Raw genomic sequence first — 21340 nt, 5'->3', positions numbered from 1 at the left:
ATCTGCTGATATTGAGTGGAATCCATGCGACCCTCAACTTTAACAAGATTCCCAGTACCGGCACTGACCACACAGCCCCACAGCATGATGCAATCTCCACCAAATTTTACTGTGGGTAGCAAGTGTTTTTCTTGGAATGCTGTGTTCTTTCGCCGCCACGCATAACGCCCCTTGTTATGACCAAATAACTCAATCTTTGTTTCATCAGTTCACAGGACCTTATTCCAAAATGAAGCTGGCTTGTCCAAATGTGTCTTTGCATACCTCAAGCGACTCTGTATGTGGCGTGTGTGCAGAAAAGGCTTCTTCCGCATCACTCTCCCATACAGCTTCTCCCTGTGCAAAGTGCGCTGAATTGTTGAATGATGCACAGTGACACCATCTGCAGCAAGATGATGGTGTAGGTCTTTGGAGGTGGTCTGTGGATTGTCTTTGACCATTCTCACCATCCTTCACCTTTGCCTCTCCGATATTTTTCTTGGCCTGCCACTTCTGGCCTTAACAAGAACCGTGCCTGTGGTCTTCCATTTCCTCACTATGTTCCTCACAGTGGAAACAGACAGCTGAAATCTCTGAGATAGCTTTTTGTAGCCTTCCCCTAAACCATAATGTTGAACAATCTTTGTTTTCAGGTCATTTGAGAGTTGTTTTGAGGCTCCCATGTTGCCACTCTTCAGAGGAGAGTCAAAGAGAAGAACAACTTGCAAATGGCCACCTTAAATACCTTTACTCATGATTTGATGCAGCTGGCTATGAAGTTCAAGGCTTAATGATCTCACCAAACCAATCAGTTCTAAGTAGTTACAGATGTTCAAATCAACACAATGACAAGGGTGCCCAAATTTTTGCACAGCCTATTTTTCACATCTGATTTAATTTCATACAACTTAATATTGCTACACTAAAAATCTTTGTCTGGAAAATACCCCAGTACTCAGCTTTTATTAGAAAATGAATGGCATGCCAATGTGATCATTTTCTGTGAAGACAGAGTAAATTATTATGCAGCCTCAAAAGGCTGCCTAAACTTTTTCATACCACTGTAAATAAAGACATTTTTACAGTTTTGATGTAAATGTGCAGACACTGACGAGAACCTGTCAGTGATTCTCTGAGTAGAAACAATCAGTAGAGAAACAGGCTGAGAAATGACTGTGCATTTATACTGAAGTTGTGGCCTGGTTTTTAGTACTTGCAATAGTAGTAGTAGTACTTGCCGTAGTAATAAAAGTACTTGCAGTAGTAGTAATAATACTTGCAGTAGTACCTTGTCCTGAGTTGTAGGGGTAGAATAAGGCGATGATGAGGTTGATGAAGACAGCGAGGTTAAAGGAGATGGTTCCCCACAGAGTCATCCTTCTGGAGAACCAGTACAACACCGGCATACCTAACACACACACACACACACACACACACACACACACACACACACACACACACACACACACACACACACACACACACACACTTATTAACCTAAACTCCACTTACTACCTTTCTCTGGAGCTTTTCACCATAGTTCACTGATCATCAGCAGATGGTATTTTCTTAGTTGCCATGGAGATGGTTCAGTTACCATCATGTGACAAGTTTGACAGTTAGGTCACATGATTACACCTGAGCAGCTCCATGTGCTGATGAAGGCCATGAGATGTCGTTGAAAGCTTCAGAGGAAGCTTAAAAAGTGTGTGTGTGCGTGTGTGTGTGTGTGCGCGCGCGCTCTCACTCCTCAGCTTCTTCTGCCACTCCATCTCTCCATGCAGGAAGGAGCTTTGTTCGAAGAAGTGCGTGACCTTTGACCCCTGCTCGTCCTGCTCGGTGGTGTTGAAGACTCTGAACTTCGACTCCTCGGTCAGAAACTCGCAGATGGGATGAACAGGAAACACGATCTGCTCCATGCTGCGGTCATCACGTACGATCTGAACACAGAGAGGCTCTGTCAGACACCAGGGTTCATTACAGGTCACAGCGGCAGCTCAGGATTGGTCCAATCTGCACTGAACACACCTGTAAAATCCAGCAGCAGCAGGTCTGATCTAATACGACCACAGATGTTAAAGTGTAGACAGCTCAGTGTAAACAGTACGACTGTATAACATCTCAGATGACTGACACATTCCTACTGTCTCATGGTGTATATATGTTGACTGCAGTTATCAGTTATCAGTTATCTGATCAGCTTTACTGAATGATCAACAGATAGGTTTCATTAATCCACAGGAAGAAGTTTGTTTGTAACTGGTCAACACGTCCTGCAGCTGCTGCACAGTAAAATCCTCCAGACGTCTCGATGCCCAACAGGTGATCACTGCTCTGAGTGACACAACAGGTCAAAGTTTGATCACCGTGTCTCTGCAGAGTGAGACATCACCGACGGTACTGTGACTCCTTCTGTACGCACCAAAGACCACGACACTCCATGATGCTACTGATGTGTGATACAGTTCTCCTCTGTCAGACGTCTCGCTGGTTTTGTATATTTACATTTCACTTTTGTGAAGTTGGACTATTAGCATTAGCATTAGCAGTACCTCTATCTGTGATGTCAGCTGGTCGTAGTACTCCAGTGGGTCCTGCTCCACCACAGCAGCTGGAGCTGTGGACTTCAACATCTGGGACAGGGGACGGTTGTTCAGGTTCAGCTGCAGACACACAAACGTCACTGTTAGACCATCATCATCACTACATCATCATCATCACTGTCACTGCTGGATGGGTGTTTACCATGGAGGAGATTCCCTCCTCGCCCTCTTTACTCTTCTTTGGTGGTTTCAGGAGGTTCTGCAGGACTTTGTTGTGTCGGGCCAACTGACAAGAAACACACAAAACCAGGAACTTCACATCATCATCAGCAGGACTGGACAAAGTAAAACCACACAGTGAAAACACTCCACTGTGAGTGAAAGTCCTGAAATCAAAATCTGTCTGTAAAGTAAAAGTGTTTCAGTATCAGCAGCAAAATGTATTGTCAAGATTTTTTGTGTTTATTTTTGTAATACTCATTTCAAGAGGCTGTACCTGTTGAGCCAGGATGTAGATGTTGTGTCCCACCTCCCGAGGAGAAACCTCCACCCCCTCACACTCACTGTCCTGATGGTAGGCCTTCTTTATCACCTCCACCTGCATGTACACACACACACACACACACACACACACACACACACACACACACACACTTACAATACATTTGAACACAGATCATCACCATCTGCCTACAAAGAATAAGAACCAACAGGAGGCTGCAAAGCTTTGAAATAAACATGTAGGTAGTTTTCTGATATAAAGAAAATACAACAAAAGAAAAAGGAAAAAGAAGAAGAGGCATAAAGAGGAAGAAGAGATGAAGTAAGGAGGGATGAAGCAGGGATGAAGGAAGGAAGGATGAAGGAAGGATGAAGGGAGGAAGGAGGGATGAAGGAGGGATGCTCTGACCAGCTCTCGTGGTCGGAGGTTGATCAGGATCCTCTCTGCGTTCTCGCTGTCGTGACGACTCTCCATCAGAGCCAACAGCAGTTTGGAGGCGTTGTCCTGGCAACCAGAGAGACAACAGCCAATGTTAAAGTGAAACTACACTGAGATGGTTTTTGGTTCTTATCAACGCTTCAGATAAAACACCGGAGAAGACTTAAACATGGGACCTTCAATCTAATGCTCCTTTTTTTCATTTCCATTTTCACTTTTGTCTCTGAACTTCACGTCACCGTCTCCAGCTGCAGTAACCACAAGACAAAAGTCTGAGTTCTGATTGGTTCACACAGCCTGCTGCACATTTCTGTAGAGGTCATGTGACATCACGACATCCATTAGAGATGTCAGATTAAAGGATTAACAGTGTTATCTTCATCCAGCTCAGTGCACTGATCTGCAGTCTGTGTCTAAAATGATCAACTTTATCAACATGATCAGCTGATTCCAGAGCTTTAGCACCGTGTGACGGCTAATAAGTCGACGTTTGTGTTCAGTTTGTGTTCACGTACCTTCAGCTGCAGCACCATATCCATCTGGTAACGACACAACGGACTGATGTCGTTCAGGATCAGAGCTGTGATGATGTCGATCCCGTTGGACTCGTGGGTCACTATGCACGTCTAGATCACACACACAGACACACACAGACACACACAGACACACACAGACACACACGTTAATGATGAGTGTACCTCGGTGGTGTATGTCTCCCTCCCGGTTGTGTTCCTCTGAGCCTGATCACCTGGTTCTCCTGGCAGGGGCCCTGGCAGTACTCTGTGAGCGTCTCCAGGGTCTGGATGATGAGGTGGACGTTTGATTCATTGATGTAGAGGCCCAGTAGGCCCAGACCTCCGGTGGTGCTTCCACACATGATGTCCAGGAACTGCAGAGTCTCACACACCAGGTTGTAGTTGGTCTTATTGTTCTGGCATCGTAGAAAGTTCTGGAAAGACACACACAAAGGCTCCATCTCATTCCTCACCTTCACCTTCACATTATGTTCTGTCTGTCTCTCACATTGTGCCTGCACAGAGTCCAAAACCAGAACCTCATAGACTGAATCTGGCAACACATGCTACAGCAGGAGATGCTGCACAGAAGTACTGGGCGGATGGATACACTGTGATTCATCACAAAATAGTTCCTGCACATAACTCTTCATAAAATCACATTTTCACCTCAGTTTGTGTGTGAATTCAACGAATGAGACGCAATGTGTCACTCGTGAGCTTCAGAGGTGGTAAAAAAGAGAGATAAAACATTAGTTTGTAAGTTAGTTGTGGTTAGTTATTAGATACTAACCTGAGGGCCCTGGTTGTGGTTTGTTAGTAGAAACTAACCTGCAGGTCCTGGTTGTGGTTCTCGCAGAGCAGCTGTAGGAACCTCAGAATCGGCTTCATGATGGTGACAGCTGGACCCATCTCCATCTCCACCTCCCTCTGCTCCACCACAGGCTGAGCTGGCAGGGCGGAGGCGCCTGCAACTGGGGCGATGGACTGACCCTGGACCAACAACGGGTGACCTCCTGAACCTGGAAGTACTAATGTTGCAGAGCCCGCTTTAGAAAAAGAGTTTCACTGAACTCATGAGCGGACACAAAATGAGGATGATGGACTCCTGAAAACAGACTGGGAGGAATGTGGAGTCTCACAGATACAAACAGAAACCTCATGACCAGCAGCTTTTAGATCTCACCGTGCTCCAGCTCCTTCTCGTTGGCCTTGTGCGTCATCTCTCCAACATTAACAGAAACTGTAGCTTTGATGTCGGTCTGAGCGTCTTTCATCCGGTCATGAAGAACCTTAAAGAACTTCTCTGACTTGTTGTCGCCCATCATCAGTTTATAGAACGAGTTCTGCAGGACAAAGACACCGGGTCAATGTCCAACGTCCACTTCTCCTTCATGTTGGCCTTAATATTAAACATGAAATCTTTTCTTCATCTTAGAAAAAGTTGTCAGTGAAGACTATGTGACAGAGTTGAAAGCTCTGGAACAGCTGCTGTGTGGACGCAGAGCTGGGATGGTTTTACAGGACACTTGTTCTGATCTGTTTCCAGACCTTTCAAATCACATCTCAGACCTTCTCGGAGAAAACAGCTGTCACTGAGGACAGACACCAGCTGATTGTTTCCACCGGGTGGAGACACAATCAACCAATCAGAGCTTTGTAGGCGGGATTACGTGTGGGAACATCAGGGTTTCCTGAAGGCTGTTCAAACCTCCTCCCCTCTCTCCTCGTTTCCCGCCTCACTCTGAACTGTCAGACTTTCATTAAAGGCAAAAATGTGAAGAAAGACTGATCGCTTGTGTGTGTGTGTGTGTGTGTGTGTGTGTGACCTGGATCTCAGTGTTCCCTCCCTCCAGCAGACAGATGGCCAGCTGGATGCTCTCCTGGAAGATCTTGTCGTTCTTGGTGCTCATCACCAGATCTGTGAACAGCTTCGTTCCTCCTTCTCGATCCAGTCGACACTGAACCGCCGCCACCGCCGCCCAGTCCCGCTCCTGCTCCGCACCTGACACACATACAAACACACAAAGGTGCGTGAGCTGCTAGTCTCTGTGTATGCAGCTTTGTCTTTAAATAACTTAATGACATAAATATTATAAAAACAAATGCTCTTCAAGAAGACTGGGTCCAAATCTTTGAAGATGCTTTTACTGTGAAGGAGCTACAGGAAGTGATGAGTCTTACATCAAACAGAGGGGCTTCTTATTGGAATATTTTCAGTTTAATAATGTCAAATTAAATTGACAGATTAGATATAAAAGCTGTTGTGTAGTCGCAGTGTCAGAGAACAGTTGCATCACTGTGTGAGAGTCAGCAGACTCAGGTGAGTCGGTGCACCTGCAGCTCCGAGCTCGGCCAGGTCGTTCTTCGGGTTGTTCTTCTTGTTTGGAAACAAGTAGTTCTGCAGTAAAACTTTCCTCAGAGAGACTCCCTGAAAAAACACGACACAGCATCAACGCCGCCTCCTCCTCCTCACAGTCAAGACCTGAGCTCATGTTAACGTGTTAAAGCCACAATTATTGACTAACATCACATCTTATTATCAATTATAAATGACTGAAATACCAAACATTTTCAATGTGCAAAATCAGACAATCATGGTGAAAAGATGTGCCCTCAGTCTGCAAATTCAAATGTCCTTTAACGTAAGTGTAGAGGCAGACGCTCCGAAACAGAGAGATCCACAGGTATTTATAAAATAAACAATATTTATTATGAAAGTATTATCAAAGTATATTCCATCACAACAGCCCTGATCATTATAACCAGAAAATAAACAATAAAGGTTCTATAAGCCTTCAAATGAGAAACTGACAATAATGTGCTGGGCCCACCTGGGCTCTGATACAGGAGGGTGAAGAGGAATCATGGGAAGTGAGGGAGAGGACTCCATGTTCTATGGCTACACTAAAGTATATCAACAAACATCTGCACAACATCCTGACATGAGAAGGTAAGAAAAACTGTTTGTTCAGTCAGTCAGTCAGTCAGTTGTTGAACTGACCTTCTCATCAAAGTCCAGAGTCCTGATCAGCATTTCCTGCAGCGTCCTCAGAACTTTGATACACAACTTTTCCTCTGATGACATCAGAGCCTTAGTGTGCTGGATCAGCCTACACACACACACACACAGATATTTGTCAGTGTTAGATCTGTCAGTAAGTTACAGCTGCAGGAGGTTGTGGACTCAGAGGACCTGGACCTACTTGGAGATGAAGCCTCCGGACTCACAACGCTGTCGGGCGTCGGTTCCCTCCAGAAACAGCAGCTCGGGCTGATGGAGGACGTCCACCAACACCGACAGCTCCGCGTTCACCAGCGGCTTCAGACGCTCCTCCAGAGTGTTGATGATGTCCTGAGGAACACGCGCACACACACACATTTTATGAAATATCTTATCACATGTATGAGAACCAACACTTATCTAGTTTAATACATGTGAAAGTGAAAAACCTGTAGTTTCTCGATGATGTTCTTGTAGTCCCAGGGGTTGCTGGAAGCGATGGGTCTGGAGGATCGGGAGGAGGACTTGTAGTTCGGGTTGGAGCGGGACAGAGAGTTGAGAGCAGAACTGGACAACATAGTGCTGATCTGAGCCTCCAGGTCCAGAGGAAGAGAGATAGAACGACTCTTAGCTAAACAGAGAGAGAGAGAGAGATCATCACTGATCAGCCTGTGCAGGGGACAGACTCATCCTTAATGATGTCATCTCTGTGGGTGGAGCCAGGTGTGTGTGTTACCTGTCATGGCGAGGGTCTTGATGCAGGTCTCCACCTGTCCTCTGTGCTGCTGCTGCAGCCAGGGACAGTCCAGCAGCCTGACAGACGACTGAAGCAGCTGAGTGACGATGGTGTGATGAGTCTGACAGAGAGAGAGAGAGAGGGCGATCAAACCCAAACTAAACACACACTTACTACACACACGGTCCAACACAGGCAGAAATAAATGAATAAATGAACAAAACATAATAAACTGAGGAATAAATGTATGAAATGTAAAAGAAAAAACAAAACCTGATGAAGTAAAGGAACAATAAGGATTTAATTTCAGTTTACTGTTTATTGTCTATGTTGTTTTATCATGTCATGTATTTATTTGACTTATTTATGTAAGAATATTTTTTGTAGTGATATTTGTATCACATGAGCTCCTGACTGTAGGTGGTGCTGTCATTTTTATCAGTGTATCCAGGTTGTTGTTCACGGGGACGTTTGACCCTGAAGGTTGAGACGAGGTGTTGTTCCGTGTTTGGCTCGGCCCTGACCTGCAGAGAGGTGCTGTTCTCAGAGAACGGCGAGCTGAAGAAGGCGTTGATGGTATCAAAGACCACGTTGATGATGTATTTCTCCAGGATGGGATCAGAAAGACGCTTGTCTCGTTTATTACAAACCTGCAGATGAGAAAACATCATCATCATCATCATCATCATCATCATCATCACACAAACAGGTTTACAGGAGTCACACTAGAGTGAAGCTAATGATTTCAGCTGTGCCATTTAAAATGGCAGAAGTAAATGTGCAGTGTGGGCGTGGTCACTGAGTTCAGCAGGGAGCAGTCTGATTGGATGAACTGAGGAATGACAAACAACAAAAATCAGATCCCAGAGGTCAGAGCTGTTGTTACCCGGGCCATGTCCACTGTGAAGTCTTCAAACAGCTTCCAGATGTGGTTGGACGTGTAGATTTCCTTCATCTCCACCTCTGTGTCCACGTAGCAGTGATTCACAAAGTTCACGTAGGCGACTTTCACCTGGAGACAGAGAAACAAAGAGACAGAGAGACACATGTAACCTACATGTATTTCATATATGGATATTCAATATATGTACATATACTACATTTGTGATTCATAACTTTAACTGTGGCTGATGCAGTTCAAACTGCAGCCATCGCTAACATATTTACATGGACCTAAGTTCCTGAGCATCATTAATGACCACACATCTGAGTGACAGTCAAACCATCTGACCTCTGGTTTCACAGTGGTGATGTGTGGTAAGACTGAAGAGATGGAGCTCAATATAAATAATACACACACACACACACACACACACACACACACACACACACACACACACACACACACACACACACACACACACACACACACAGCACCTCAGTGATGCAGTCCTCATGTGTCACCACTCTGACCACGTCCTCCAGCGGCAGCAGTGAAGTGCATTTGATCTCAGTGTAAACGTTCTTCCCCTCTGCACAGGCGGCTAACAGCTCCACCAGAGAGATGTGATACCTGCAGGGAGGAGCACACACTGACCACAGACCAACCCAGGACCACGTGCACGGGATTACACATGTACAACCTGTGACATCAGCCAAATGGAACACAGCAAAGTGATGTATGAAGGTGGTTCATGTTCAGCTCATGGTGGAAAAAGAAGTGATAAGGGACAGGACTTGTTCTTCTGGTCGATCGTGAAGACACAATCAGTAACTAATGAAATGCATCATTAAATATTGAATCTGTATCGGTTGTACAATAAATATTGGTAAGAGAGTTGAGCGGCTCTGGTTGAAACTGTAGCAGAGTTGAACGCAGCCGGAGCAGTCGACATTTCAGCAACGTTATCTTTTCAGTGAGGGTATGTTGTTGCCATGGTTACCTGAGCGGGCTGTTTTCGCCAACCCCCTCCCTGCTCTCTGCCATCAACTCCAACATGACGTTGAAGGAGGTTTTGTCGTTGTAGAAGACGACCACGTCCTCACCGGCGTTCGTCAACTAACAGAGAGAAAGAGTGTCACTGCATCAGACAGACTGAAACATTCTGGACACGTCTTCCTCGTCCCCATCCTCGTCCTCACCTCGGTCATGATCATGTCCTGACACTTCTTCACGTACTTGCCCTCGGCCTTGATGATGGTGTGGAGGAAGTTGAGGTACTGGACGTGGCGGCCGTGCGTGGCCAGACAGTGGATGAAGTGCTGCAGGACGCCCTCTGAGATCTCGGTGCACAGCTGGTAGTTGTTACTGAAGATATGTTGAACTGTCTCGGCCTCCAGCAGCTGCAGGGGGAAGGAGAGATCTCAGTACAACGACAGCTTTCACTGTCAGGCAAACATTTACTCAACCAATCAGTTTGTCATTTAAAACGTGAAATGTCAAAAAAATAGAACCAAGTTCTGAGCGGTGTGATCATCATGATGTACACGTTTAAAAAAGGTTTTTCTTACTCGGTGAGCTGTGGGGCAACTTTTTTTTTTAAATTAACTGTGTTTTCTATAAAATGCCAGAGATGAAGAAGAAGTTCCCATCCATACAGAAATGTTATGTGCAACATATATGTCCCCATATAAAAAGTCATATGTGCAATATATGCATATATGCGATATATGCAAGTTTATTGAAACAACATAAATATATAATGAAAAAATAATATAATTATTATGCTTATGTATGTTTATATTTTTTTCTATTATGTTTTTTATTATTTTAACACTTGACAGGGGATGAATATATATTTACATAACATACATGTCTACATACATACATAAATATAGGCTATATATTTGTATGGGCTAGACATAATTCAATAAATGTATATTACATTTGCATATGGGCAGAGTTTGAGGTGTTATCCTCAGAAGCCCCAAAACCCCCAAATAACTTACAGGACAGAAACACACCTCATCTGGAGCCACTTTTTTTTGACATTTTTACTGATGGATGTTTCAACAACAACACGCCAAACTGCCATAAAAGTGTCTGTTACTGTTCTAGATACTTTATTTGAGGTGTTTGTGATATAAAGCATAAATCTTTACCTTTGACTGGCGCCACCCTCAGGACAAACTTTACATTTTTAGCTGCACTACTGGTGAAGACTGAGAACAGCTAAACCTGTGGTGTTTGTTCATATTGTGACTGTAATGACCACTGAGGCCTGTAGGGGGTACTAATGGGGTTAGAGATTGTTAAAGCTGTTGCTTGATAATTCATTAACTAAACCAAAACAGTTGATTATTAATTTTCTGCTGATGAACTTGATCAGGTATAAAAGCTTCGTACCCCGGGGTTGAGGAAGAGATTGAGGTTCTTGTGCAGCAGAACCTGGTTCTCCTGGTTCCCCATACAGAACTTCTGCAGGAACAGGTGAGTGTACCTGATGATCTCCTGCATCTTCACATCGTTCTGCAGACAGACAGAGACAGAGAGAGGTGAAGGTGTTAAGATGTAAAGGAATCTGTTTTTATTTTTGTGTTTCTGAGCTGAATCACCGACCTCATCAATCAAACTGAGGTCCACATTCACAAAACCTGTTTGGTGTGGTTTTATCCTCTCGGGGAACAGGTTTGGACTGAGGCTTTGATACTTTCACAGTATTAATATAGAACCTAGACCTGCTTTATAATCACAAACACATGGACATCTACCTTTAGACTGGATGGGACCTTTAATGGAGGATTTTCTCAGTGACATCCAGTCCTCAGAACAAAACCATCAAGTTAAATATGAGAATTCCTTTTTTATATGACACCACTACTTCACTCTGGTACCTGCTTCAGTCCAGACAGGATTAAAACAACTCATCCCAGTTAGTTTCTAATTAATTTATTTACTCTATTTATTACTTTATCATTATAGTAAAGAGGGAAAGGATTTCAAAGAGGCAGAAAGCAAAAAGCCCGAGGTCATCGACAACTGTAGTATTAATCAGAGAATAAGCCAAAGCTTAATTCATCTCTAAAGGCATTGGTTACGATGCTTTTATTTTGGCAGTAACCAGCCTTACCTGGTCATAGGACACCTGCAGCAGGTCCAGCATGACTTTATGAGCTCCCATGTTCTTCAGCAGCCTCTGTTGCTTCTTCCAAACTCCACTGCTGCACATCTTATTCAACCTCTCCAGGATCTGCAGATGAGAGAGAGGACGGACATAGGGAGGAGGTGCAGAGTTATAACAGACAGCAGGATAGCGATATAAAAAAAAAAAAAAAGCTTTCTCTCTTCTGACTGATGTTTTTCAACCGATGTTCTGTTTAGTCTGCTATTCTTGACCTTAACTGTTCCCCATGGAATGCACCTACTGACTAACATAAGTACAATTTCAATTTTCTTTTCATTTAACTTCTCAATTCACAGAGTGAACTCATGATAAATGATGCTGAAACTGAAAAAGTGTCTGAAATAATTCCTGAGTTGAAGTGATAACAGATACATTATAATTAAATATGCTAGAAATGACATTTAAATGAAGGCAAAGAAAATAGTGTCATGTAATGCAATAAAATATAAAATTTTGTATGATTAGTAAGATTTTATATACCTAAAGTTTTTACTTACAACTCCACTAAAGACAAATCAAGACAAAGATCATTGTAGAGAAACATTTGTAGTGAGGTACTGAAAAATTACAGATCACTTTTTAAGCTTTAGAAATGTTTTAAAATAAGATTGGTATTGTTGTGGTAGTTATACTATGACCTTTGCTTGCTGTTGCTTTGATGCTACATAGGTTGTGTATTGTGTAAGATTGGTTGGCATCAATTTTCATCTTTTGTGACAAGATGGCCGCCAGTGGATGAGCTAAAAGCACTTTGTAATAAAATTAACAGGATGAAAATCACTTTTAAAAGACAATTAAATGCCAATGTGGACAGTTTGTGTGATTCACTGGCAAAATTTATGAGTGAAAACACTGACACTGACTGAAAGTTGAACTTGAAAAGAACAATTTCAGACATTGGACACATAGTGGAAACTTAACAATTAAATACTTGCCTAATAATCAATCAGGCAAATGATCATTTCGGCAGAACATTTAAATGTATTTTCACACAAAACAAGAACTGGATTTTCTCCTTCATTTCTTACAGTGTAGTTGTATTAAGGTCACTTAGCAGTCGTACAAGCAGGAGAAATGATTACACACACCAGCAATACTTTTCAGTTCATTTACTATATGGATGTGAGTCTTCCACAAAGATAGATTTCAAGAACTTTAAACCTATCTTTTAATTTTCCTCTTTATTTACATTTGTGATGCTGTTGTCCAGAGTTACTATTGGGAAAAAATCATTACATGTAATTCTGAGCAGTGAAAGCCACCATTACTGCAGAGACAATGACAAGAGCACCAGATATAGGACCTCATCAACTGAAAGACACATCCCAGGTGACAGGTGAGTTCACACACTGCAGAAACACAACAGCAGAGGACACCGAAAAACCAAAACTAAAGACGGACGAGTGTTCTCACCTCTTTGACTTTCTGGTAGTTCTCGTTGCCTTTCTCCAGTTTATCCTTCTTGGGCGTTGTTTCCTCTGACGGTCCCTGCAGGACGCAGAGGGTAAGACAACATATGCACTTCTCTATGGGTATGGTACTACAATATACACACTTAAATCACAAATCAAACTATTAGTGATTACATTATATGTGTTGCATCTAATACAACAAGCTTAAGCAATAAGCACAATGTCCTTTGCAGCGATTAGGGATTCTTTTGTTGAGATGTACAGTTAATAGATGTTCTGTTATTAAAGACACTGAGGTCATTGTGGTTGTGACCCTGATCCACATTTAAAGCCACTTGTTGAGGACCAGCAGGTTAGACAGCAGATGTGAATATAGCCTCTGTGGTCATAAATTTTGGGCTGCACATTTATGTCCACAAAGACGTGGATGCAGAGCCTTGCAGACATGAACAGATGAGGAAATTTGTATCATGCAGACACTAAGGACACAGAAATTTATTTAACCTTCACTTTTACTGAAGTGACAAATGTGCCATCTATCTATAATGTAGAATTTTAGTATGAAGAAAGGGCTACCTTGACTTCTCCCTGATATTTAATTAGTTAGGATCTTTATTGTTGACAATGAGAAAACTTCAGGGTTGTAAATGTTGTGATGTGCTTTAATCTTTGTCTTTATTTTTGAGTCTTTTGCATTTTCTCCGAATCACCCATGTACCCTAGTTACAATTTGTTCAGCAGTTCCAATAGGTGTTTAAAACCAATCAACCTATGAGAGCTTTGCAGGTTGAGATGTAGAATGGGGACTTTCCTACATACGTTGCCTGGCACCTAGCAATAAAAACAGGAACAGAAAAATGGGCTAAAGTATGGGTGAGATGTTTGCAGCTGTGCATGTTGTTGTAAGTCTACTTATAATATATATAACTCAGTGGTGGCTGGTTAGTGTGGAACAAAACTAAATACAAAACGAAAATAAATCAACATCCCAAACAGTAAATGCTAACTTGAACACGATACAATACACTCAATAATGATGTGCAATAGGCTCTCTTCACCGGAGTATGACTTGCTTGTTGATTGTTAGGTTGTTGTTTTAATAGTTTGATATGCAGTATAAGTGTGTATAAGACGTATGACAATGACAAAATGGTGCTATACAGACATTTTGGTGCATAATGTGCCTTTATTTCACATTAGAAAGAAATAATAAAGAGTGAGAAGGAGGCGTGACATGCAACAAAAGTCCCAAAACAAATCTGAACCCAGGACCATGTAGTTGCACCTTAGCCAGCTCAGACACCAGCAAGCCCCACACCAAGTACAGTAAGTTCAAAAACCAGGATGCAAAGGTTCAAGAAAATATTTTTGTTTCAGTTTAGTAGTTTCGTTTCATGAGTAAAGTTCTGATAAATAATAAATGTTAATCTTCTACCCACAAAGTGGTTCTTGTGCTGGTTTAAGCAGAGACTTTGAGTTAGTTTGTTAGTCGTTATACATTGTTAGTTGCTATACAGGTATTAACAGCAGCTTGGAATATCAGCTCAGCTATCTAGGCAGGAATATCACACCTGTTAGTTCTGAAAATAATGAAATGAAAAAAGTCTTTGTAAGTTAAACAATAACTACTATGAAGTAACATTAACATGAGTTTCTTGTATAAGCTCTGGTCAAACCAAAGCTGTATGCTGATGATGCTGCACTTTTCATCACCTCCATGTCTCTCTTTCTTACTCGTGTGTTTGTTCAAAAACCATTTATTATTTGTGCAATTTGAAAATGTGGAAACAATTATAGACCAGACATCTTTGTTGTGCCTGTAGTGGCAGCAACATAAACATGTCCAGGCACTCAGGTGAATTTTAGTGAATAAAAATACATAATTTAGAGGACAAAATTATTCTAAGACACCAACACTTGTTACCTACGCAAGCCTTCATCAGGAAGTCAAAACAATAGAATGACTTCACCTTGACCATAATTATTGTAGGTGATACGATATGTGCCAACAAAAAGGGGATGAGAAATATTTGGCTGTCTGAAAACACAATATTTTTACTTCATAATCCACTGGTGCCTCAACTTATGTTCTAACCACGTGTTGGGAATTTTGCATCTCCATGTGTGATCCTGAAATTCCATGTTCTCAAAACTGTTATTTCAGTCTTTGACCTTTGTGACATAAGTCCTAGTTACATAGATAGAAGTGATGATAATCATGTTTTTGCTCCTTACCTCTCCTTTCTCCTTCTTGTCTTTCTTGTCCTTCTTCCCGTCACCTCCTCCTGAGCTCTTCTTCTCCACCCACAGTTCAGATTTCTCCACCAGCGTCCGGAGGCGATCCAGATCAGCCTTGATCAGCTTGTAGTTCTCCACATCCTGAGCAGAGATCAGCAACTGGACCTGCAGGCACACAGAGAAACATGGGTGTCGCACTTACAGTACGTTGATAAGTCAATTTCTATGTGCACTTCTTCCATTCCACTGATTTGATAAGCAGATATGATCATGGATTAAAAATGCTATTAATCACTAACCCTACAGCAGTTGTAGTCGTAACATCCCACACTTTTCTTGTACTAGTACTAAGACATCCAGCATCAAATACCTGCTGATTTGAGGAATTACTGTCTATGGCTATGGCTGGCTAAATCTATTTTGCTTCTTTTATTCCTTAAATAATATGAGTCAAAGGATTTTCTAAACACAAAAGTCAATATGCAGAATATGAATAAGACTGAATAAAATCTAAACAAGTCTTCAGAAGTCTACAAGAGCGTGGCTTTATAGATTCAGCCTAAGTCACTAAACATATTGATTTTACCATAGTTTCTGTACATTCTACTTGACACTTCAGGGTGTTTCCACTGATAACATCTCCCCTTTGTTCATAATGTGGGCATCTGAATAGAAGAAGGTTTATCACCTGAACAGGGACTTGAACCCTGGACCCTCAGATTAAAAGGCTGAGGTTCTACCAACAGAGCTACTCAGGCTTCATTAGCTTTCAATAAGAAAAAAATCCCAGAGATGCAACAAAACACAACGGACCAATGCAGAATTTTCCATTAACACAAACACAGAGCTTTGTACTGTAAGTCCTACATTAAGGAGTGTATTATAAATGACTAATCTGTTCAATATGTAGAGAATAATTACAAAGTGAACAGATTTCAGACACTGATGAGTTAATGGCCTGGGACGTAGTTCCATGGCAGTGCAACAGCAACACACTGAATCTCCTCAGGGTTCAACTGGCTGCAGTGTGGATTCTGCAAACAGTGTTTAACTGCATTTACAGAAGTGAACCGCCATTCATAAGGGAAAAGAAACTTTCTCATAATTTTTGTCCCTATGTCAAAAGGTTTTCTAATGAACACTTGCATTTCTAGAACAAATGACTTACTCCATACAGCTCCAAAAACGGGGAAGAAAAACAATGGGAAATATGGTGTTTATCTGGACAGATCTTTCATAATTACGGTAATGTATATTAGGGGCTATATTGTGTTTTAAATTTAGCAAATTTGCCTTGACACAAACATCATCCCATGGCCTCATGTATATTTGCTCTTTTTTTTGTCTGTTTGTTGCTTGTTTGTTCTTTGCCTGTTGTTCTCATAATGTGAAAAATGTTCATAAATAAAAAGTTCAAAAAAAAGTTTTCTAATGATGGGAAAAAATATATCTAATTATAACTAGAAGAGTAAAAGCACTTGTGAGTGAAGTTTGGCCCACTGTCTGACAATCTGCGCAATTCTGCCCTTCAAGAAAGTCTTTTGACAGTGTCACAGTACAGAAAATACAGGATCAGTAAACACGGATAAGTCTGATCATGGTAGGCCAGTACTCAGCATCTTAAACATCATAGAAAATATAAAGTTTATGATGTGACGTTCTGTGGAAAGTAGAGTGGTGTTATCTTCAGTGTGTATAACGTACAAATGAACAAATGCTCACATATATTGACATTCCTTTTTCCCCCCGGCATTTATATCATTTTACGGCTGCACTAACAATTAATTTCCTTATTGGTTAATCTGTCTTTACTGAATTTATTAATTCAATAAAATGCAATCATTTACTATTTGTATAGTAAATTTCAAAAGACAAAAATGATTCTTCCATTATAAAACCAGTGGTTATTGTTCTGTCAATCAACTAATCGATTAAATGACTAATTGTTTCTAATCTTTCCTCACTTACTGTGAAGAACTTAAGTTTGAGAGGAGACATGTTTAGGGGAAATACATCAGATTTTTTAATAGTTTGTGGTTATTTATCACCTCAACAGGTATTACCCTTACAGTTTTGTACGTTGTGTGTGTACCTGTTTGAAGGTATGCAGCACTTCCTGTCTCTGGCTGAAGTGTCTGAAGAGCAGCTGCAGTGCTCCAGACACCAGAGGAGGGTAGTCATGCATGGTGAGGTGGGTCAGCACTCGTAGGAACATACGACCACCTTCATCATCCACCTCCAGGATACTGTTCCCTTTACTGTATACACACACACGCACACACGCACGCACGCACGCACGCACGCACGCACGCACGCACGCACGCACACACACACACACACACACAGCAAAATATGTTAAACAGTGACGCAGGTTTTTATGAAAAAAATATGAACAGTACATATACGTATCAAGTACATGAAGAATTACGTACCCAACTCCAAACATTGCCTCTGCCTGCTCTCCAATGTGCTGCAGGTTGATGGTGGCTGAGGAGGGACACACATTGAGGTTAATAAGCAATAGCAGGTATGAAGCTGTAGAGGGTAATTCCATGTGTACACACAAGTGGTTTTGACAATGTATAAAAAAATATGGCTTAGTTTTAAAGGTAGATATAAACAGAAACCAAAGAAGGACAAGAACATGGACAAAGATGACCTAAAGTGTAAACACAGACGGATTTAAACATTTATCTAGGTTCTACCTGTTGTTTCAATGTTGACTGGGATGTCTGGAAGCATTGGGAAAATTAAAAACACACAACTTTACCAAACACTGTTGGATGTGTGTTGAGGTAGATCACAAACATGCCTTTTTAAAGCCTAATAATGATTATACATTGATATTTTCAAGATCTATACAGTTCTCTACCTCTGTATGTTATACATGACATTGTACAATTTTAACGTAAAAAAAATATGAGTAATTGGAAAAAATTGGAAGTTCTTGCACAGGACAAAATGCCTGAATAGAGGAAGAAAAATCAGACAAACTTTTAAAACATAGCTGAAGAAAAATGAGATATATGGATATTATTCAAGCAGCAGATTATTATTCATGTAAATTCCAAAAGGGCTTTCAATTTATAAAAATAATAAATAATAATATAAATTGTGTCTCTATGTTACAAAAACAATGTTATGATATAAATAGTAATAATAATAATCATAATCATAAGAAGAAGAAGTCTGTAATGAGTGTGTTTCCATTGGCTCTGTGTTTGTGTGTGTTGTATGTACCCGCATGCTCCAGATTAGTGGTGGCATCAGCATCAGCCATGGGATAAACATCCACAAACTCCTTCTTAAAGACAGACAGCAGGAAGGAGAGGCGGTAGTCCAGACGAACGTTCAGGATAAACTGATGAAGAGCAGAGTTCAGTTCAGTTACAGTTTCACAAAAGAAAAAACAAATCTTAAAATACTAATAATTACAGTGGGAGAAATTTACAATATCATAGTGTTCATGTTTGTTAGAGTCATAACAGGCTGACACTCTTATTAGCTATAAAGGGGCTATATGTAAGTTTTCTCTGTTGCTGGTCGTAGTTATAATACACCCTCAGGGTAGCACTCTTCAGGGCAGATTGGAGGTTACAGTGTGTCGCTATCGGAAAGTTACGAGACAGCCAGAGCTAGCTGGTTAGCATGCTAACTTCAGTAGAAGAAAAGATGTGACACAGACAAGAGCTTTTGACCTCTGAAGACAACTCTTGGCGAGTAAAGGAATGGAGTTTAATGCTGAACTTGGAATGTCTCTTCTAGACTAGTAAGTAAACAGCTATTGATGCTAATGTTGGCTCTGCAGCAATATGTACAAATTGCTCCTTCAATACTATCAACAATGGAGACATTCTTTAGCATGGTGTCCATCCCTAAGAGATCCAGCTTGTCGATACTATGTTTGGTGCCTCTCTCTCTGTCAAGTACCAATGGAGACACAACAATTGCGACACTGTTGATAAACAAGACAGCAAGCAGGAATTCTGCTGGTCCTAAACCATTTTAGTTGATTTCTGCCTCTTACAAACTGAAGGTGCTTTGCAAACGAGCTCCCTTGCTAACATCAGGTCATTGGCTGATCCTCATTGCAGTAGTTCGCTCTTTAATGGAGTCTAGTCCAACACCATCACTAACTATGACTTAAGTTTATGACAAACCCTGAACATTATTGCCATTATAACAGTAGATCGCAGAGCTATTACATTGTATTGGCTTGCATTAGATTGTACAAATGTACCTAATAAAGTGGCAACCGAGTGCATAATTCATATAATTATACAATGTCTATATTAGCCACCTGTAATATCTCCAGTATCTTCAGCTTGGTGTCCATCACCGTCAAGCCCATCTTGTCGATACTGTCTTTAGTGCCTCTCTGTCCGTCAAGCACCAACCCCACCCCCAGCCCTGCACCTCTGGCACCTGGACCTCCAAATATGGACTGCTTCCTGTTGAGGACCATGGTGGACATCATCTGACCCATACCATGGATGGAGCGCTTCACATTCTTCCCTTTAGAGAAACAGATGGACAGACGAGGTAGAAAATACGATTGAACAACATAAAAAAATCCCATATTGTATAAAGTGAGATTTCCATGTCTTTTTTGATTATAAAGCAGGTCTAGGTTCTATATTAATACTGTGAAAGTATCAAAGCCTCAGTCCACAGAGAAATTCACAAAGCCTGTACTCAGAAAAAGAGCCTAAAAAAATGAGCTGTCAGGACTTCTGGAACTTTGTGATGTCACAACAAAGCAGTCACCACACTCAGCTATGCCCCAAGCCCCGCCCACCTGGACCCACCATTCAAACTTGGATTTGGTTTCTCTTGTTTTAACCTGAAATCTGCTATATTCTTATTTGACTCAGAAAACATGAAGCCAATCAGAAGAGAGGCTCAGAGGCTAATCAATGCACCAAATTTGTTAGAATAGGTCAACAGTAACCAGAGCACAGTGTACCTGATCCATCATCATGGAATAATAGCCCAGCATGTCCAGGATTGGGTCTACAGTCAATAATGCCAAGCAGGGTTCTGGTGAGTCTGAGCAGCTCAAAAAAACTGTAGAAACCAAAGTAGATCAAATGTCTGGCCAAACTCACCACCTGGAGAGAGCAGAAACAGAAGAAATGATCACAGGAGAAAAGAGAAAGAGTAACGGATGGAGAAAATGAGAGAAAAAGGAGAAGAGTAGGGACACACTTCATATGTGAGTTTATTTTTCTCCTCATTGTGGAACGGCAGTTCGTCGTTCAGGACATTGTTGAGATACTCCTCCATGAATGCCATAGTGTTGGAGAAACGGTTCTTCTTGTTGTCTCTGCTGTCGTCCATGTTAGAGTCATAACTGAGGGTGATACGCAACACAACAAATTATTTTTAATAAAAGCAAAAAATGATGGACAGCAACCTTTTTGATTGCGTTGGATGAAAACATCCAAAGTAGCTGAAATGGAATCCATTATGGATATACTCTCGAAGAAGTAATGAGTACAAATCAAATATACTAATTTACATAAACTAGGCTGACAGCTAAGTATTTTGGTAATTTATATACAGCATATAAAATGGTTACCTTTACATTACCAGGAATTTATCACATCATCTGACTTCCCTCAACATTTATGTAATACAATTGACAATGGTTACAAAAAATATTTTATTTATTTTAAACACTGAAAAATTGTTATCACTCAGTTTGAAGACGCCTGTAGAAAGATCGTACCACCATCGAGAAATTACATGTCGCATGTGATAAAACAACACCTTGATAAAAAGGGGGGGGGTCTCAATTTATAACTATATTCTGAGGATGAGGTTGTTTCCACTGAAAACACTTCATTTAATCTCCTTTCAAGAGTCTTAAATGTGTATACCTGAAAAGCTAAAGATTAAGCCTGAAC

The 21340-nt window shown here is 41.2% G+C and overlaps 1 protein-coding gene across 3 annotated transcripts in view; it reads right to left on the bottom strand.

Annotated features, from left to right (window-relative positions):
- itpr3 (inositol 1,4,5-trisphosphate receptor, type 3) overlaps nucleotides 1-21340 on the bottom strand; it is a 62703-nt gene that overhangs the window by 6378 nt on the left and 34985 nt on the right. The window contains exons 21-51 of one of the 3 annotated variants that reach the window (XM_071458802.1): nucleotides 20640-20784; nucleotides 20398-20542; nucleotides 19732-19946; nucleotides 18672-18792; nucleotides 17864-17918; nucleotides 17524-17689; nucleotides 15429-15596; nucleotides 13195-13269; nucleotides 11728-11847; nucleotides 11004-11126; nucleotides 9800-10000; nucleotides 9601-9716; nucleotides 9095-9230; nucleotides 8604-8729; nucleotides 8242-8367; nucleotides 7718-7838; nucleotides 7431-7612; nucleotides 7184-7332; nucleotides 6982-7090; nucleotides 6315-6408; nucleotides 5807-5982; nucleotides 5164-5323; nucleotides 4809-5026; nucleotides 4211-4411; nucleotides 3978-4088; nucleotides 3433-3528; nucleotides 3019-3120; nucleotides 2725-2808; nucleotides 2532-2642; nucleotides 1727-1919; nucleotides 1268-1387 (exon numbers count right to left, since the gene is read on the bottom strand). In XM_071458802.1, the coding sequence (XP_071314903.1) occupies nucleotides 1268-1387; nucleotides 1727-1919; nucleotides 2532-2642; nucleotides 2725-2808; nucleotides 3019-3120; nucleotides 3433-3528; nucleotides 3978-4088; nucleotides 4211-4411; nucleotides 4809-5026; nucleotides 5164-5323; nucleotides 5807-5982; nucleotides 6315-6408; nucleotides 6982-7090; nucleotides 7184-7332; nucleotides 7431-7612; nucleotides 7718-7838; nucleotides 8242-8367; nucleotides 8604-8729; nucleotides 9095-9230; nucleotides 9601-9716; nucleotides 9800-10000; nucleotides 11004-11126; nucleotides 11728-11847; nucleotides 13195-13269; nucleotides 15429-15596; nucleotides 17524-17689; nucleotides 17864-17918; nucleotides 18672-18792; nucleotides 19732-19946; nucleotides 20398-20542; nucleotides 20640-20784 (4265 nt within the window). The remainder of the gene's footprint in view (nucleotides 1-1267; nucleotides 1388-1726; nucleotides 1920-2531; nucleotides 2643-2724; nucleotides 2809-3018; nucleotides 3121-3432; nucleotides 3529-3977; nucleotides 4089-4210; nucleotides 4412-4808; nucleotides 5027-5163; nucleotides 5324-5806; nucleotides 5983-6314; nucleotides 6409-6981; nucleotides 7091-7183; nucleotides 7333-7430; nucleotides 7613-7717; nucleotides 7839-8241; nucleotides 8368-8603; nucleotides 8730-9094; nucleotides 9231-9600; nucleotides 9717-9799; nucleotides 10001-11003; nucleotides 11127-11727; nucleotides 11848-13194; nucleotides 13270-15428; nucleotides 15597-17523; nucleotides 17690-17863; nucleotides 17919-18671; nucleotides 18793-19731; nucleotides 19947-20397; nucleotides 20543-20639; nucleotides 20785-21340) is intronic. The other 2 variants (XM_071458804.1, XM_071458803.1) reach the window with 2 other exon arrangements.

This window comes from Trachinotus anak, unplaced genomic scaffold, assembly GCF_046630095.1.
Source record: "Trachinotus anak isolate AG129_WGS33_773 ecotype Australia unplaced genomic scaffold, CSIRO_AGI_Tana_v1 ptg000022l, whole genome shotgun sequence".
Classification (NCBI taxonomy): Eukaryota; Metazoa; Chordata; class Actinopteri; order Carangiformes; family Carangidae; genus Trachinotus; species Trachinotus anak.
This window is presented reverse-complemented; position numbering and strand designations above follow the sequence as displayed.